The sequence below is a fragment of the Mercurialis annua genome, linkage group LG8 (assembly GCF_937616625.2).
Source record: "Mercurialis annua linkage group LG8, ddMerAnnu1.2, whole genome shotgun sequence".
Taxonomy (NCBI): Eukaryota; Viridiplantae; Streptophyta; class Magnoliopsida; order Malpighiales; family Euphorbiaceae; genus Mercurialis; species Mercurialis annua.
Window position 1 is genome coordinate 423,745 of NC_065577.1, and position 19,345 is coordinate 443,089.

The window sequence follows — 19,345 nt, forward strand, 5'->3', positions numbered from 1 at the left end:
GATTCATGTAGCCCAAGCAATATGGCTTATAATCGAGTTCACATCTTTTGAATTTGAGTAGATGTTACTGGGTTTTCAAGAATTTTTGTAGTTGTCTTTGACATGTGATTTTGGAGTCTAAAGTTTTACCAATTTTTATTATCTTTGCAATAGTTTATTTTTGTATGTTATTCGATTATTTAACTTTTAAAAGAAAATTTATTTTGCTTTGTAAAATTGTATTAGCGGAGGTTCAGTTATCATTTCTAGAATTATTATAAGTGCATTTATGACCTCTGATTTTTGTTTAAGCTCTAGACGACTTTATGAAGGTGGTTTAGTCACAAATAAAAGACCCATTCGGTACAGATGAAGCTTGTAGGGTTTATTTTATTTGTTTTTTCAAGTGATGTACCATAAATTGATTGTTTTATTTTGCAAATTGGGCTAACGTCATATATGTAATACCCCAAAATATTAAATTATCTAATTAGACCACGTGTCCAGTTTGGATTTGCCAGAGTGGCAAAATCGGAAAGTTTTCCGATAAATAAGTTTTAGTGGGTCGGTTTTGGAAAGGATTATATGCGAGGAATTTAATAATATATTTCAATTCTAAAGACAGAATTGGAATTGAAAAGAAAAATGTTAAGAAAGTCGCAAAATAAAGTACAGGGACTAAAATGGTAATTTAGCCATATAAATTTCGAAGTGAAAATTATTTCGCCAAGGTCCGCGAAATGTTTTATAGTATATATGGCAAAAGTTTCGGGTCAATCGGAGACCTTTTAAAATTTGGACGCGGATGCGTTTTGGGCTAAATTGCAACTTTTGAGAAGTTTAATGTAAATTAGCTAATTAAGTCTCGAGAATAGTAGTTAAAAGATTTTGGCGGAAAATAATAATATTGAGTTAGTATTATTTATATGAATATAAATAATACGTAAATAATTGAGTTAAAAGAATAATTTAACCATTTGGTTAAATTAGAAAGTTTAAAACAGAAATGGTTTAAGATAAAGAAATGAAGGATCAAAGTTGTCAATTAGCCAAGATATATATAATAGCTTTCCTTAAGAATAAGGAAAAGAGAGGATGCGCAGAAGGTATGGAAAGTAACAGAAGCTTTCGACGAACGATTACGATCCGTCGCCGTTTCGCCGTTTCTCGTCCAAATCGAGCGTTCTTTATATCGATTCGTTCAGAATTCGATTCTCTATCATCTTCGAGCTTCAAATTAAGGCAACCTCGATGTTTTTGTTGCTGAAATTAGAGAATAAAGGTTGTTTCTATTTTACACGAATCGTAATCGTGTTTCTATGGTTGTTTTGATGAATTTGGAGTTGAGTTTATGTGAAAATGAAATAAGAGCATGACGGAATCGAGTTTAAGCACGTCGGAATAGTCCGAAAACGAGTCGAGGAGCTACGCGGGCGCGTAACTATGTTACGCGGGCGCGTAAGCAAGTTACGCGGGCGCGTAACTATCTTACGCGGGCGCGTAAGTATGTTACGCGGGCGCGTAACAATTGCGCGGGCGCGCAACTATCTTGCGCGGGCGCGCATTAAGGCTATGCGGGCGAACAACTTATTCGAAGCACCTAAAGGTTATTTTCACCCCGCTATGATCCCGTTTTCCGACTTTAAGAGTGTCAGACATTGAAAAGGAAACATGAGCCCCAAAAACGAGAAATTTGGATGTCGAACATGACGTGTTCGATTAGGATATCGAGATATAAGAAACATATGATTAGAAATCAATTAACAAGAGATATAACAAATATCTCGACTAAGTATTAGAACACGATCAAAGTTAAAAGACATATATAGAATAAGATCGTGTTAACCTAAGTTTATAACTTCGGATTTTAGTATTTAGTTTACGTTTATGAATTAAACGTACGAGTAACGTGAATAGATGAGTGACGTACCGACGAACTACCAGGCTAAAGAGCTGGAATAGCTACGAGAACGACGCATGGAGCTTACGTTTACGAGATTATAATAATGCGGTCTTGGATAGCGGTCACAGTGAGTTGCACTTTACTTTCACGTATTATATATTAAAGTTATTTTCTATAGAAATATATATACTGTTTACACGCATCGCATTATATACAATTGATTGAAATGTTATATGTTTTATTAATTTTTATATACGAGAACTAGTATGCGATCCGAAGAAACTAGCTAACTATTGGGTGTCTATAGGCTGTGTGATCACCAGTATTGAGTCAGTCTAGCGTGTTTGCATTTGAGAAATGATTGGATACGTATGATATGATATGAATTCGATACGAGAGTGAACTCGGCTACGGTGTAGTCTGGAAGTTCCCGTATCTAGTGGGCTGGGCCCACCAGTGAGTTGGACTCACAGCTTGAGATTTACGATTGGGTTGAATGATATATGATTATTCGAGAAATGTGTCGCATGCTAGGATATTGGTTTCGTACGGATCAAATACATGTTTATGTGTTTTATAATATTGTTTTCTTAAGATGCGATGTATATTTATATAATACGGTTAGTAGATGCCAACTCACTCAGTATTTCCCAAAATACTGACCCCCTCACAGTGTTTATTTCAGGTGATCGGAGTCGGATCAGACAGACCATCTCCTTTGTGTTGGAAGTCTTCTGACTTGCACAAAGTACGAGTCCTTAGAGCTGCAGTAGTCAGTAGGTGTCAAAATAAGATTTATGATTTGATTTCAAACGGTATTTAAAATGTGAACTCTGATATAAATTTTATAAGTGAGTTGTTTAGAAAGATGGCGTTTATCCGTTTGAATTTGATACCAATTGCCGTGAGTGGAATTGGTGATGTTTGTGACCAGAAACAGGGCGGTGCTGGATATGAGATATCGCTCGGTAAGACCCTGGTTTCTGAGAATTGTTTCGCGAATATTTTCAGAAAAAGAATACGATATTTTAATAATTGAATTATATTATTTAAAGAAGATTTCTGATAATGTATTATATATAATAATATGTTTTAATCGCGAAAAATTTACAGTGGTTTTAGGCTTGCTACGGGTTCCGGAGCTACAACTCCCGTTCCCTAGAGCCGGTCGCGGCTCAATAATTTGGGTCGTGACAATATATTAGAAATAGATTTATTTTATTTTGTAAATTTGGCTTACATCTTTGCTGTAGTTATTATCTTTTTGCCGCTTAGACTTGATGATGCTATACAATATTCACAAATATTTGCTGAAAATTTATAGACCACCTACTAGTTTGGATATATTGTTTAAATTCAGATTTAGCATGAATGTTAATGGTTTTCTTGTTTGTGTTGTATTTGAATTTTTTTTTTCTTTCAAAAGTGGGATTAAGTCATTTAAATTTCGTTTGTTGTGTTTATTAATAAAAACACATTATAGTTTCATCAATATTTTTATTCAATAGAATATGTACATATCATTTGTGACATGTGATGATCTAAATGGAGTTGTAAAATGTTATGATTTTTTTAGAAATTATGAGACGCATCTATACTGTTTCTGAGATGTATCTTATCTGTTTAATAGATTAATCTGAAATGTATTATTTTTATACATTTGTATGTATTTTGTAATATTTATTAATCTGTTTTTGTTTAATGATTTTTCTCTTTTATTTTGTAGCTTGATGGTTTCATCAATAATTTTTTGCAAAAAGTTTAGACTACTTCCTTTATTTCGAAGGATGTAGCTGAGATAGTTCTGAGCTAGTTCAAAATATCATCAAAATCCACTAATTAACAATCAAAACTCGTTACGCTAGATAAATCATAACAAAACAAAACACAAATACCCAATTTGTTTATCAAAACGTAAGTTTAGAAAAGAACCATCTATTTTTTTTGAGTCTTGAACCTCTCTTCGAATCTATTTTAGAAATATGAGAAAATGATAATCAAATATGTTCATGATGCATTTCTGATGCATTTTTGATACATCTCTGATACATGTTTAATTATCTCTGATACTGTGACACGTGCTGACGCGTGACTAGCATGCGTGTCAGACGCATTTTGACCCATTTCACACGTTTTTGACTTTTTTTTTGAATGTGCCATGTGTCTTTTATTTAGTGGTTGGTTAGAAAATGTAAATTTTCTTTTTGTTTTATCATGAATGTAAAGAATTTGAATTTTGTCTATTTGAATAATATTTGATTTATAATTCAATTAAATTTAATTGAATTATAAAACATACGAGAAAATTTATGATTTAATGAATTAGCTTATTTGCTTGCTAGTCAAAAATAACTACTCTTTTTGTTCATCTTTGTTTTTATATATAGTTGGGGAGGAGCGCTTATGAAAAAAATTGAACCCACTTTAATAGTTTGCTATCCAACGTTTATATTATTTGACATAATAAGTAAAGCTACTAATTTTTTCTTAAATAATATACAAACATAAAATTCTGAATGAGATTAAAGAAATTTATATAAATTTATCATTTAAATTTCCACAATCTAAGTGAAAATATAAAAACAGATTATCTTTTTTTTATGGATGATAAAGTATTTAATATTTTGTTATTATAAATTTTTTCTACAAATCTATAAATTCGATATTCAATTAAACTAATAAATCTTTAAATTCATAAATTCCAGAATTTTATTGATCTATAAATTTAATAAGATTCACAAATTTCAAACAGTCACAATCCAAAACAATTCAAGTATGAATCGAATTTTTCTGCATAAAAACAAAAGTATATACCCTTGTCTGTCTGTTGGTGTAGAAAATATATATAACACTATATAGTTAAGTATGAATTTTAATTTTAACCTAAGATGGATTCACATCACTTCATTCTCTGCTAGCTAACCTAACAATTATATTTTAACAATGAGCTATATTTTAAATGGTATAAAACGCTCGACAAACTGTTAGGTCGTAGGTTCGTTTCCTCCCACGCTCTCTCCTCCCCCAATTATCAAAAAATTATTAATATTTCGAATTATTCCATTTAAAATATTTCTGAGTTACCAATAGCATTTCTGTTTCAGAAGAATCATAATATAATGGTGGACCTAATAACAGATATATGTATTTAATCACTCAATCCATAACTACTACCGTAACTTTACAAAAAGTTGGTAAAAAAATTGAATAACCTTTTTTTTACATTTAATTAAAAAGGATACCCTGATATGGTCCTAAAGCTTGTGGTCCTTTCTTTAACTAATTCCCTCTCTGCATCTACACAGCAACTAATTCCTTTTGACAATAATTTTGAAGTATTTCACTCGGACATTACTGGAATCAGAAAATTTAAAAAAATGAAGGAGGATAAAAATGACTTATAATTTATAACTAGAAAAAAAAGGACAATTAAAAAGAAAACGAATAAATCAAAAGAAAAAAAATAACCAAAAGACAATTAGTGACTTGGATAATGCCGCTCTTCTCACGACTAGTCACTATTTGATTTTTTTTAATTTATGGTCTAACTTTCTAAAAACGTCAAATTCAACCTAATTTTAATTCGTATATTTCAATTATATCCAAGGTTACTCAATTTTTTAAAAAGCCAAATCTTTTTAGTTTTTATTTTTGGTCAATTTTTTATATTTCGTCAATTATAACTTGATTTTGATAAGTATATTTTGACTGCAAAAAAAATAAATAGATTTGATTATAAATAAATAAAATTGATTTTTTTGACGAACATGTCTAGTTGGCTACAACTGAAATGTATATATTAAAACTAAGCCAAATTCTTTTTAAAAAATGAATGTTGGAACAAAATTGAGTGACATAATTTTTTTTTAAAACTCTCGTAAATAATACTATATGTTAAATTGGACATATATTGCATTTGTTTCTCACTTTCTATAAATTGAATAACCAACTTAGAGGAAGTACAACATTTGGTCCGATAACTAAATGGAGTATATGGTTTCAGTTGGTTAAATATTTAATCCAACTCCTGAATGGTTAATTAATTTGGAATGTATGTCCAAGGATAAAATTGGTTGGACCAGACAAAAAAATATAAATTTATTTTATTCAATTTATTACACAAAATTGGTTTATTTTAATAAAATTAAGAGAAATTAAGTGCAATGGAGTGTGTGAAGGTATGTTTATGATCCCCAAGCAAAAAGATAGCGGAACTGTTAATCAGTATTAACGGACCTTTATAAGCTCTCTATTCAGAGAAATTCTTTTTCCTCCTCTCCAAACAAGATTTTCAGAGAGAAAAATAGAATTACTATCAATGGAAGACGACGATAACACGACAACAAACTGTAAACGGAGTTCACCAACGGAATCATCGTCATCTTCTACATCACCGCTTTTTTCAAAGAAAATCAAACTCGATTCTCCTTTTCAAAAATTTGATTTAGCTTCTGTTATATCTGATGATTTTGACATTCACCACCACCACCACCACCACTCGCTGTTCTCTGTTTCTCCGGCTACGTCTTCAAATTCCGGCGGTTTTTCCACCACAGCTGCTTCTCGTAGCTCCAGTAGTGATTCCACTGCTGCGCTTAAGGACACCTTGAATTCTGTAGATCCAGAGGTGAATTTATTAGCTGAACTTTAAGTTTTTTTGTTTTGTTTCTAAATAATTTTGATCAACATATTTGATTTTCCTCTGTTTTCTCGGTAAACAAACAAATTTCCGGTTTAGTTTTTGCAGTTTGTTTCGTTGGTTGGAGAACCAAACGAATCATAAAAGAACAAAAATAGAACAGAGTATTTTAAAACTCTGGTTTTTGTTCATGCATTTTTTATGTTTTCAATTTTATTTTTATTTGCTCGTAAAATTTGCAAAAACGGAGACGTAATTAATCCTCTCGAATTTTTCCGTTTAGGAATGTTATAAAAATCAAAGCATTTAAGTAAACATTACATTAAAACGTTTCCATATTTAAACCTATTAATTTTCTTGCAGGTGAAGAGTTCTGTTGAAACCGAAAGCTCATTAAGTTCCGCCATTACCAACAAATTCAGGTTCGTTTCATTTCCTTTTTAATCCTATTCATTCACTTTTAATGTTCATTATTAATTTCATGTATATATAAAATTCACACATAAACACAGCAGAGAGACCACTTCAAGCGCGATGGAAAACTCAAAGGCGACGACGGTGAAGAGTTCCCGGAAAATCAGGTTACCGGCGGAGAAGATACCGTGTCAGGTGGAGATCGACGAGTTTTTCGCGGAGGCAGAGAAGAAAGAGCAAAAAAGATTTGCAAGCAAGTAAGTTAGAGATTTTTGTTGGTATGCGTAGGATAAGGAATATTAGGAGGTGGCGCAGTTTAGCAATTAAAAGAGAGAATCGGAGGCTAACTAACTAACAAACTTTTTGGTTTTTCTCCCATGAGTTGATCTGTTTCTTCTTTTTGTGTATAGGTACAATTATGATATAGCCAAGGACTCACCTCTCGAAGGTCGCTACCAGTGGGTTCGCTTGAAGCCGTAGCAAATTTCTCGAGAGGTTTTAACTTTTACACGACTTACTTAGCATGTGACTATTTTTCTTCTTCAATGGCTAAGGCGTTTTCAAATGCCTCTGCATCTAACAAATGAGAGACTTTTGCAGTCGGAAAAAGAATATTAGCCTAATTCAGATGATCATGGTTTGTTTTGTTATTGTACAGCTTTCTAGCTAGCTAGTTGTTTTTTTTGAAGTACTAGTACACTATAATTTTAATTTATATGAGATGGGTCTAAAGAAGTTTCTACAATTAATTGATTATATTATGGTAAAGGGAGAATGGGGTTTTGTTTTTGTGTTGGAAAAGTGTGTTTTGTTTTGGGTTGTGGGTGGTTTTCTTTTTTCAGTCTGTTAGGAGTGCATGTGTGTGTTCGATTTGCTTTGCTTTTTCTCTAACAAAATATTTTCAGTTTTCGAATATTCTCTCTCACATCCCATGTTATGATTGTTTTGAGCATTTTTTGGTTTCTCATTTTAGTAGTGGGGGGACCATTTCCTCACCTGGCAACCAAATGGGCTTTCAATTTCATGGTGCTTCTAGTGCAGCTCTTAAGATCATAAATATTTCTGAAAAAAGGGTTTATTTGTAGATAAAATTAAAAACCTTCACTTTTTTAATAATTAAGTATGATTTATGAAAGTTTTTGTTCATATATAAGAATTAAGAAGTAAGAGCATCCACAATGGGCTCTCTATTTGTTTAAAACTCTCTATTATAAAGAGTGTAATCAAAAAAATATAGTTCAATGGACTCTTTATTTTTTAAAATAAAAATAAAGAGTGAGTTTGGCTCTCCACATCTAGAGAGCCAAACCCAACTCTCTATTTAGAAAAAATCACGTGTATAATTAATTGTTAACTATTTACCCGCTACTTCCTTATTTTTAGGAAAAAAATATCATCTTCTTCAATTGTTTTCAACATGAAAGCTTCGTATACATGAAAGCTTCGTATGCCTTTTATTCTTTTTCTTTTTTTCATTAATTTAGGGACGGACAACAAAATTATCATCGTGCATTTTGGGATGAAAACAACTCAAACGGCTTGGTTAGTCAGTCCTTCCAAAAATCAAAACAATGGGCATGGGAGACTTTTAACTCACTACCCCTGTTCATGGATGTTTACTTATAGCAGGAAAGATCACAGATGGCAATGAATTAAATATTTCTTGTCGGGGGTTTCAGTCTGAGTGATCATCACCCAATCTATCCTCTCCTCGTTATCTTCTTAATGAGAAAAATTAAAAATTAAAAAAAAAATCAAATAATCATTGAAGCAAAAAAATTTAGAGAGTCCATTAAATAGAAATTATATTTTTACTCTCTATTATTAAAGATGCTCTTTATTTATTTAAAGATGCTCTTTATAATAGAGAGTATTGTTGGAGATGCTCTAACATATAGTATATCATAATTTCAGATTTGTAATGTACTTGGTGGTTTTTACAATTTACTAGTGAGATATGTTATCTAAATGAAGTTGTGGGATAAAAAGGACACACTATACTTGCAATTATCTGATGATAACACTTGTGTCTAGAAAAGCTGACATTATAGGTTGTATTGTACTACTAGTTGGGGGTTGCCATGGACATAGCATTTCAAATTTCTTGCTTCTGAAGCCAACAGCAGTCCTTGTTGCGGTAAAATTAATATTCTTCCTAGTGTAGACTCTAAAAAGAAGAAGAAGCTGTGCCTGTGTGGTACATGCAATTTTGGCATTCATATAGACGTGGCCAAATTCTAGCTAAATTACTGCCACCAGGTACAGCCTCCAAATCCCCCAAGTACAAAATGTTCATACATGGTTGGTGTAAGTAAAAATAAAATACTATTACTACTCCTTGCACGTGCAGAGGAGAAAAGAATGTTGCTATTAATGCTTAACAAACTTTGTTTATTGAATCAACCACCTATCTTCAGACTACAAAAACTATATTTTTTTTATTAAGTTAGAAGAGTATTCAATTAGATAATTTCAATTATTAGAATACCTTTAATTTACTATACATACTATAATTCTCGATTATTAGAAAGATACAATACATGTTGATGAATGATGAAATGAAGTTCAAATAGCATCATTTGATTTTATACTATTTTATTGTACCCTATAATGTATTCTCAGTGGTTTTTTTTTATTTTTCCAATTATTATACTTTTGGAAGAAGAAAATTAGTACTGAATAGTATATCCTAATATAACTTGATTGAAATGAGTATGTTTTTTTAAAATACATTTCAAGCTCGGTTTAATTATAACATAGGCAAACTAAATTGTTAATTAAAAAGGGTATAAGTCCAACCAGGTTAGAATTTGCAGAGAATAATTGCACCGTAATCCTTCAATTCATCCTTTTCAGGTTATCCACGGCCAGAATCCATCATAAATAAAAGGCTCTGTTAAGCCAAGCAACCAATAATTCGTTACCGTTTCATATAATTTTTGATTAAACAAGACAAGATGTAAGACAACGTACATAAAATAAATTTTATTCCAATGAAAAAACACTTTCCCTTCGGAGATATAGTTTAATTTCCATATTCACTATTTACAAAATTGTAATCATTATTTATAGAAAAAAAAGTGGGATTAAATCGTCTCAAAATTTATGTATAAGAACATCAATTGTGTCGAAACTTCATTATTTTCTCATTTGCTAATGACTCAACGAGTGAGGTAAATTTGTCAAACTCCGTCCAAATCAGAATATTATATTAAAATTATGACAAATTAAGGACCAATTTTTTAGAAAGATAAATCGTAAAAAAATTCTGAATAAAAATGGTAAAATACGCGACTTATAGATAAATTTAGCCATTAAAAACTCTTATTATTTGAGAGTGTAGTGCTTATTTTTTAATTAAAATTAGCATGAAAAAAAAATAGTAAAATGTTATATTTACCATACAATTTAAATAGTTTTTATTTAATTGATAATTTGTTCAATTACGTATTTTGACTAATACAATATTTTTCTTTTTCTTTGACATAACTAGTTCCTTAAAAAAAATTGTTAAGAGGAGCGATGGATTATAAAAACAAATTATTTATATTTTTATTATATTGGCATATGATTTACTACTAAAAATAATCGGTCAAATCATAAAAATAAAAATAAAAAGTCTAAAATTACAACATAAAAAAACAATGTATTAAAGTAACAAATTCAAAAAATTAGCAGCGATTAAATTATAGTTAATAATAAATTGTTGTTGAATGTTAAAATTAAATTTAGCATATGTTGTAGTGAGTGTCAAATTTAATACAACATATAATATATGTCAAATTTAACAAGTTAATAATAAATTGTTGTTGAATGTTAAAATTAAATTTAGCATATGTTGTAGTGAGTGTCAAATTTAATACAACATATAATATATGTCAAATTTAACACGTATCATAATAATGCATTAAAGTTATATTTAATATTCATTGATAAATTATAACATTAACGTTCTATTTCACTGTTGTACCAAAAATACGCTTACATCTCGTTCAAATAAAAATTATGAAATAAAAATTAATTTCAATGAACTATGTAATATGCTTTTTCATAGTTATTATTTTAATCAATTTTATAATTATTTATTATTATTAAATAAACAAAACATTTAACTACATTAAAAATGGAAGGCAAGTATGTGAGTGTGACGTGGAGAGTATATCCTAAAATTATATAATAAAATCCCAATTTCCCGTTAAGGAAAAAAGAAATTCGATAATTCAAAGATCCACCACCATACAAATTACTAGTCCTTCCTTTTGTTTCAATTTGGATTGCTGAGCATGAAATCCAACTGCTGAGTAACACTACCAACACACGACGGCGACCAGAAATCACAGAGCGGACATGTCAGGAGGTGGCGGTGGTGGTGGAGGAAGAGGGGTATATTGGGGAAGAAAGCAAAGTGAATTCAAAGGAATTGCTGTGATTTTCGGATGGACTTCGATTTCCAACAGTCAGCTGAAGAGCTACGTGGATTTGTATTCCTCTCTCCGATGGAATTCCCTCATTTCTCATTCCGATTTTCTCACTGCGTAACTCTCTGCCCCTTTTCTTTTATGTATTTCTAATGTTCTAGGGATTTTGATAATTCGTAATTTTTTTATAATGAAGTTTCAAGTTTAATTACTGCTATACCGACAGCTTAAATGGTTATGTGATGTGCAAAAAGTGTTTCTTAGTGCTCTGTTATTGTACGAAATCTCAACCCGAAGCATGTTTAGTTCCCTAAGATAAGGTGTAGCATAATTAGCTATAGTGTATTGTCAGTGAATCGAACTATATGTGTTTTAATTTTATTTATCGCCGAGGAGAATCGGAGAAGTGTGAACTATCTTGTTTCTGGCATTATAGAATAAGAAAGTAGCAAGACTTTGGGGATCTGGAAGGATAAGATATCCTGCTGATTGATTTTACTGTCTCGGCACTTCTTCGTACATGGTTACACCAACATCTCCCTTTGCTTTCCAATTCATTTTAAAAATGAAAAATATGATTTAAATCTAGAGATAAATTTATTATGCTCAAGTTTTTCTCTTTTTATTTGTTCTGATTCTGGGCGTCGGTGCTTCAGACTCTTGGACGTTCTCTCTAACGTTTTAAGTCTGGGTGTTTTTTCCGGAATATACTGTCTGCTGATTGAAAACTTTTTGTTGCAGGTTTTATCCCAATAGGGCATTGTCAATGGGATATGTTCTTACCAAAGAGCTTGTTGAGGTCAGTCGCATGAATTTTATATCAGACTTTTAGTTTGCATTGAGATTTCTGGGTGTTTTATGAAATTCCACTTTGAGACGTATACTTTGTCTTTGTGAATACCTTTAATGGCCAAAGTATGCACTGGTGAAATACCTATTTTCTTTAGCTTTGAATATGGTATGCATTGCTCCAAATGATAAAAACCTTTCCTTTGTATATGCAGGAGCTCAGAATTAGACCTTCTCCCGTCGTCTTTGTCTCGTTATCTGGTGGTTCTAAAGCTTGCATGTATAAAGTTTTTCAGGTAATTTACTACAAACTTTAGAGAGTAATTCATTCCTCAAGTCAAGCTATTTTTAGTTCTGGTAATCCTGGTGATTGGTATTCTCGCCTTTCTTTTATTATTTTCCTCCTACTTTGAGAATAGAACTAATTTTACCATACACAGTGCAGATCATTCAAGGGACATGTGAAGGTCAAATAAATCTGGTATGCTTGTCTCTGTCGTTTTACTTTATCTAATTTAAATCCCGTATGAAGGTATTCATATATGTTATATTGTTCTATGTGCTTTTCTCGTTCGAAGGATGATAGCCGATTGCTCAGAAGTTGTTTCTCTGGGCATATCTATGACTCTAGCCCAGTTGATTTTACAAGTGATTTTGGTGCCCGATTTGCTCTACACCCAACCATTCAACAAATGCCTGGGCCATCGAAACTTGTGTCTTGGTTTGCCAAAGGTGTTGTGTCTGGTCTAGATGGTTTATATCTTACAAGGTTTGAATCCCAGCGCGCTGAGTATTGGCAGACTCTGTATTCTTCAGTGGTAAGTTCACATCTTGCCAGATTTTGATGTTAGCCTGCTTGCAATTCTTAACCATTTACTTGCAAATTCTCTTTTATCCAGGAATTTGGGGCTCCATATCTGATTTTGTGCTCAGATAGTGATCACCTTGCTCCTTGTAGAAGTATCTGCAGATTTGCTCAACGTCTACAGGATCTTGGGGGAGATGTTAGGCTTGTGAAGTGGAATGTTTCCCCTCATATTGGTTTGTGTCAAACCCTTCTTTTGGTGTTTCAGTGCTGCACATACTATTATATAGCTTAAGATTTACTATTGTGATTATCGGCACAAAAGCTTTATAATCAGAAAAGGGGCAACTTCATTACCCTACCCAGTTCATACCTTATATTAACCATTTTATACAATTATTTTGGAAGTTAAAAGGGTAGCTGAATAATTGAAACTCTTGGGAGTTAACGTAGCATGACAAGTGGAACGAGGAGATTGTCAGTTATTAAAACAATAAAGAAAATTGTTTCTTCAGTATGAATACGATATCACTGTGATTTGGCAAATATTCACTTGACTTCTTATGATTCATACAGACCTTATCTTTGAAATAATGACATGCTAAAATTCCCTGATTTCATCCTGTCATATTTCAGGTCATTACGAGCATTATCCAATCCAGTATAGGAGTGCTGTGACCAATCTGCTTGACATGGCGACCTCAGTCTTTTCTAAAAGAATCCAGCAACTTAGAGAGGGAGTTGGCCTGGATGGATTACATGACGAGATATCTGAGTTAATTTGCAACCTCCAGGATGCAGCAGTTAACTCAAACCAAAGCTTAAGAAGGGTTGCTATTGAACCAGGTGACCACTTCTTTGTTCCATCTTCATCAGAAAAACCCAGTAATAGAGAGTCCGAGCCTTTACAAGATGAAAAGAAAGAATTATCTGTTTATGTACCCACCTCCCCCGGCATCAATGCAAATAGTCTTCTCGGGCAGATTCTCTTTGATGTCTGTGTCCCCAAGAATGTTGAAGGTTGGGATATCAGATTTGCATGTTCTCTGAAGGGGCAGCCAATTGCTTCTGCACGTCGGCACTCGCCTCATAATGGAGTGAAAAGTATCCGCCGATCCAAATTGTAGCTCTATGTATTGAACCACTAGCTTTAGGCATCAGAACATAGAGATAGTCTGTTGGACAGATCAGGAAGTGTGGATATTTGTTTTGTCTGCAATGACCGGTGAGATATCTCGTGCTCCTTGTTTCTGGGCCATTTTCTGGCATGAAGTGTAAATGTAGAAGAACCAGAAGAGCATAATGATGGCATGTATATATATATAGTGCTAAAAGCTGCTTCACATAGAATTGTGTTATATTTTGAAACAACTCGAGCATTCAATCCGATCGATTTCACCTGTCAGGAGTGTATAAAGGAAGTCTCTGTCGTGTGATGATAGGATGAGGAGCTGGGAGTATAAATGGTATTATTGTATGTACAGTATAGACCTCTTTTTCTGCAAGGACTCCGGTCAGAAGATAAATTATTACTATATATTAATACATATCTGTTAATCTGTGGTTTAAATTGTATTCCTTATTTAGCCTATATTGCAAGATGTTTAGATTTGATTTTTTTTACTTTGCTTTATTTCCTATTTATGAATTTTGTTATATTTTACGTTTTGTACAAACAATAACGGATTTAATTTGAAATGAGTCCTTTTCATGATATGGCTGCTTAGCATTAGCACCAAGAACATGATTCTTGGTTTAAAGAAAGACTAATTTTTCTCCAAATTTCCACAAAGATGAATTTTTGTACTATTTGATTATTAGCAATAAAGTTATGACCATTGCGTTGGTTTGTTGCAAATTTTTCATTGAAACTGTAATTAGAATCAAATTGTAAATTACATTGATGTATGGCTAGTAATGCAAGACTCCATATATTATTCAAATTCTATTCCATTTTAAATAGAGTTTTACCATTTCCAGTTTACATAACTTTCAATATTGAGCATCTTTCACATCAACTCCTCTTCTAAATTTGTATATTCTATATTATTTACAAATTACAAATACATATACATCCCTCCCTTAAATTAAAAATAAAAGTTTGCACTTTTTTTTTTGAGAAATAAAATTCTGACAGGATTAGGAGCTAAACAATGAGATTATTTAAAAATAAACAGATTAACATATAAAAATAAAAATAAAAATTTGAGTCAGAAGAAATAACAATTACATATCCTCCTGACCAAACCTGCCTTTAAAGGGAAAAAAACCTGAAAGATAAATTTATAACAACAAAAACCCCTCTGATACCAAGAAACTCCAGCTTTTTAACATTTTCATCTTCACCATTAATGGATACCGACCAAGACCAAGACCACCACCACCACCACCACCGTGCCTCCTCCACTCCTCAGCCACCGTCTCAGCCTTCTCCACAATTCGCTGTCTACACCTATCCCAAGCACAGGGTTTTTCTTTCTTCCTTTTTACTTTTTGTTGCATGTCTGATACGTTTTGTATTCTTTGATCTCTGTAACCCATTGATCTTTTTCAACAGACTAAGAAAAGGAGGGCGCATATCATCAAGATTAAGCGGACCCAGATCCATGCCGACTCTTCTCCTCAACCTAACTCCAACTCCAACACTCAGCTTGTAAGAAAATCCAACCCAACTCCTTTTTTTTTTCCAACTTCAATTTCAGATTGAAGTTCAGTTAATTCATTTGTGTTTTTTTAAGCTATTTGGTTCTCATTTTGAAATGGGGGCAGCTTAAATATGTTCCTTTCCTACCTGTTCTTGCCTGATTCTTCTTATTTCTTGATTTTTTTTAGGGTTTTCTTTCTTTGCTTTGTCTTTGTATTAATTTTGTTTTCAGGGTAAGAACCTTGTTGTAGAAATTTCTGTATTTAGTGAAAAGCTGTAGTTAGCTAGCTGTGACATTCACTTCCACAGCAATTAGTTTTTGATTAAGGAAATTGTTAAGCTAATTTACTTGAACCTGAAATGCTTCATATTCCTGTACCTGAAATATATCGCTACTAAAGCTAGAGTCTTGCTTGCCTTTAGCTTGTGTTCCTGTTTTAGGTAGATATTTCCTTTCAGTTCCAATTTCTTGCTCATAGCTGCAATCGGGTTTCCTTCATTTCGTTCTTATTCAGGCCCGATAGAATGAACTTATTTGTGAAATGATTGGATTTGAAGTATATGATTATTGTGAGTCTTAAGACTGCTTCTAACAGCCGACGCGGAGTTCTTGTGGTGGCATAATGGTGGTCCTATTAAATGTTTCATGTCTTTGTTCCTTTTCTCAGGACATAAATGTGTGTTCAAATGACTACTCTAATGATATATTGTTTTGCTGAGTGATTTTATAATTTCTTGTTTGTCATGCTGCTTGATTTGCTGAAATAGGATACATGTTTAAATTATGATTTATCTTTCTCATGAGCAGGTTCTGGATGATAAACTGGGCAAGTCTACAAGGTCAGTGATTTTTTTTTATGCTCTGTAGTTACATATTCAAGCTAGTCATATTATCTTTTGGGCTGATTTTTCCTCTTATGCTCTTCAAGCAACAAACAAAAGAAAGCTGTGGTCAATGACTTCTACAATGATACTGAAACTTCGGTATCTACTATGGAGAGGGCCAAAGAGCTTCAAGCAACTTTAGACGCTTCACTCCCTAGCTTTGCAAAAGTTTTGGTTCGATCAAATGTCACTGTTGGATTTTGGATGGTAACTGGAACTGTACTAACTTTCTCATCAGATACTTCCTCATTTATAAAGAACTTACGGATAACTTGTTCCCTGACAGCATCTTCCTATGCCATTTTGCAAATTGCACTTGCCCAAGAGTGATGCGGCAGTTTCAGTGGAAATGGAAAATGGACGGGAATTCACAATAAACTATATAGCAGACAGGACAGCATTAAGTGGTGGGTGGAAAGCATTCTGTTCTGCAAACCAGCTACATGAGGGTGATATTCTCGTTTTCCATTTACTCAAACCAGTAACATTTAAGGTACCTTATGTTGCCATTGTTAAATATTTGTTTTGTTATTTTATTTTTGAACTGCAATTGATTTAGTAAGTCTTTGAGAAATGAAATGACCAGGAAGAAGAATTGAAAATTTAGAAAATTTCTGGACTTATTTCCAATGAAACGCCCATTAGAGGCATATCTTGCCATAGAGATAGTATGAAAATGCTTCCGTGGGCTTTTGCCTCAGATTGTGAATGCATAAATTGGAAGGAGGAAAGCCTAGGAATTATGATTGATTGACAATTAAACAACTTTAGATTAATAATTTCTGTTCTTGTAAATGTAGTCCACAAAAATCCTTTCCTGTTTTGCTTTCTCACAAGCCCTGAAGCAAACTCTACTTTGAAGCTGTGTTATTGAATACATCGGAGGGTTGGAAAGCAGGACCTTTACACGTGCACAAGGACACGCGTGCATAATTTGAAACCCACTCATGCACATATAAAAATTGATATGTTCATTGAAAATGGAAGCAAGCACTAATCATAACGTGCATACAGACTGAACTAAAAACCTAGTATGTGGCTCAGGCTCAGAGAAGCTACATTCTCCTTTTCTTTGTGCAATATTGTGTTACTTTTATGGTCTAGGTTTCAGATTGTAATTCAAAAACTTTTTTTTATACCTTTTGGTATTTTCTATAGTAGTTACTTCGACTATCTATTGTAGGTGTACATAGTCAGGGGAAGTCGTTCAACCAAAGTAAATGGGGAGTTCGGGAAAGAAACTACTCCTGAAAAACAAATAAAGTCTGGTATGTCTTCTCTGTCCTGTTGCTTTACAATATAATAATGGCTCAGGAAGTTACAGAATCTGATCTCATTTTTATTTTCTAACTACAAAGATCACGCGGAGGAAGATAAAGAGAGCGGTGAAAAGGCCAAACGTTTGGAGCTTCCTGATGAAGTCCTTCGGCAGAATGAAAAAGAAGAGAGAAGCCTGATGGTTTTGGATGAAGGGCATGGAGCAGTTCGACCTGAGAATGGATTTGAGGGTCATCGGGACTCTAAAATGTTGGATGTTATTGTATCTTCAGGATCTGCTGTTGATTTTACCGATTTAGATAGTTTTGAAAGTTTCAGCATTGTCATCAATGATTTGGCTATAGACTCTGAGATCTCCGATTACCATCGAACGACATATTACGAGCTATGCCGCTCACAGAACTCATTTTTGCATGACAATCTTCTCAAGAGTATCAACTATAAGTTGGCAACGGAAATAATAATCGGAGTTGTTAACATTTCAGAGGCCATGAGAACTTCCAAGCTTTCAAGCTCTGGTCCAGATTTTTCGGTGTGGGACAAGACTTTGAAGGGCTTTGAGCTGTTGGGCATGAATGTAGGGTTCTTACGTTCTCGATTGAACCTGCTAATGAGGCTTGCCAATGAAGCAGAAGAGACGGTGGAATCCGAGTCTAGAGAAGCTAGACAACAACAAGTCCGTATAGTTGAGGAAATGCGGAGTCTTGAATTGCAGCTTACGGATTTGCAAGAGACAAGGGAAAGGCTTGATGTGGAGATAGAGTCTCTGAAGGAGAATGCTGAAAGCCAAGAGCTTAAGTTTCAGGAAGTGGTCAATAGTCCATGGTAGGAACAATTCCCTGACTATACGAAAGTTCGTAATTATCAAAGCACCGATTAAACGCAAGGAAGGGCAGAATTTCTCAGTGTACGAATATGTTAACAGAATTTTTACCAATCTGGCAATGAACATTTGAATTAGTGATAGACATGTATACTAATTAGTGGTAGAATTTTGATGGAAACTTATTTACATAATGCTTTGTTATGCATCTTCTTATCTTTCCATAATCACATAACATAATCTTCTATTACCATAAAAATAAACATAATAAATAAAATCCAATTTTACACAATTAAAGGCTTCAATTTTGAATGGTATGACATTGATTAAGCCTTAAACTTCTATAATTATTGTAAAAACAAAAGATTGTCACTATTAATTAATTTAGGGTCATTGTCATAAAGAATTGTGATGTGTTTTTTTTAATTTAAGCACATTTTACCAAACGTGACGACCACATCCCAGCCTTTCATTTTTTATTAGCATAAAAAGTCCCACGGTTTAATTTGGGGATTTGATAACCCAAATGTATTATTCAATGTCGTTGTAGTCATTTAAAACGGTTTTTGCAGAAAGAACATCTAAAACGGCGCTAAGCTATAAGATGAAAAGTTTTAAAAAACTGAATGTAGGATCCCATGTTTGATAAAATGCGCTTAAAACGAAAAAAAACGCAAAAGATGCAGTTTTTTAAGATAATAACCCACTAATATATCACCCACTATTAAAGAAAAGAAAAAGAATGATGGTAGCCTAAGAAGCACGGAA

At 32.9% G+C, this 19,345-nt stretch overlaps 3 protein-coding genes across 4 annotated transcripts; all 3 read left to right on the forward strand.

The window, feature by feature from the left end:
• The first annotated feature begins 6,048 nt into the window (after positions 1-6,048).
• Positions 6,049-7,680, forward strand: LOC126659971 (cyclin-dependent kinase inhibitor 7-like). 2 transcript variants are annotated; one of them, XM_050353305.2, is made up of 4 exons: positions 6,049-6,509; positions 6,885-6,943; positions 7,034-7,192; positions 7,346-7,680. In XM_050353305.2, exons 1-4 carry the CDS (start codon positions 6,201-6,203, stop codon positions 7,413-7,415), a joined length of 597 nt encoding a protein of 198 aa, XP_050209262.1. In that variant the 5' UTR covers positions 6,049-6,200; the 3' UTR covers positions 7,416-7,680. The 2 variants fall into 2 exon arrangements, with proteins under 2 accessions (XP_050209262.1, XP_050209263.1); XM_050353306.2 differs by having other exon boundaries at positions 6,051-6,509; positions 7,037-7,192.
• Positions 7,681-11,127: 3,447 nt separating this feature from the next.
• On the forward strand, positions 11,128-14,570 carry LOC126661092 (uncharacterized). The gene is made up of 7 exons (XM_050354856.2): positions 11,128-11,470; positions 12,095-12,152; positions 12,358-12,438; positions 12,588-12,623; positions 12,721-12,960; positions 13,042-13,183; positions 13,584-14,570. Exons 1-7 carry the CDS (start codon positions 11,283-11,285, stop codon positions 14,072-14,074), a joined length of 1,236 nt encoding a protein of 411 aa, XP_050210813.1. The 5' UTR covers positions 11,128-11,282; the 3' UTR covers positions 14,075-14,570.
• Positions 14,571-15,203: 633 nt separating this feature from the next.
• On the forward strand, positions 15,204-18,785 carry LOC126661255 (B3 domain-containing protein Os01g0234100-like). The gene is made up of 7 exons (XM_050355081.1): positions 15,204-15,415; positions 15,505-15,600; positions 16,400-16,431; positions 16,521-16,683; positions 16,763-16,969; positions 17,660-17,744; positions 17,835-18,785. The coding sequence occupies exons 1-7, from the start codon at positions 15,299-15,301 to the stop codon at positions 18,581-18,583; spliced, it is 1,449 nt and encodes a 482-aa protein (XP_050211038.1). The 5' UTR covers positions 15,204-15,298; the 3' UTR covers positions 18,584-18,785.
• Positions 18,786-19,345: the final 560 nt, after the last annotated feature.

Coding starts and splice junctions, on each gene's coding strand:
- LOC126659971 (XM_050353305.2), top strand. CDS start 6,201: ATGGAAGACGACGATAACACGACAACAAACTGTAAACGGAGTTCACCA. Junction 6,510..6,884: donor TGAATTCTGTAGATCCAGAG/GTGAATTTATTA, acceptor ATTTTCTTGCAG/GTGAAGAGTTCTGTTGAAAC. Junction 7,193..7,345: donor CAAAAAAGATTTGCAAGCAA/GTAAGTTAGAGA, acceptor TTTTGTGTATAG/GTACAATTATGATATAGCCA.
- LOC126661092 (XM_050354856.2), top strand. CDS start 11,283: ATGTCAGGAGGTGGCGGTGGTGGTGGAGGAAGAGGGGTATATTGGGGA. Junction 12,961..13,041: donor AGACTCTGTATTCTTCAGTG/GTAAGTTCACAT, acceptor TCTTTTATCCAG/GAATTTGGGGCTCCATATCT. Junction 13,184..13,583: donor GAATGTTTCCCCTCATATTG/GTTTGTGTCAAA, acceptor GTCATATTTCAG/GTCATTACGAGCATTATCCA.
- LOC126661255 (XM_050355081.1), top strand. CDS start 15,299: ATGGATACCGACCAAGACCAAGACCACCACCACCACCACCACCGTGCC. Junction 15,416..15,504: donor ACACCTATCCCAAGCACAGG/GTTTTTCTTTCT, acceptor CTTTTTCAACAG/ACTAAGAAAAGGAGGGCGCA. Junction 16,684..16,762: donor TCACTGTTGGATTTTGGATG/GTAACTGGAACT, acceptor GTTCCCTGACAG/CATCTTCCTATGCCATTTTG.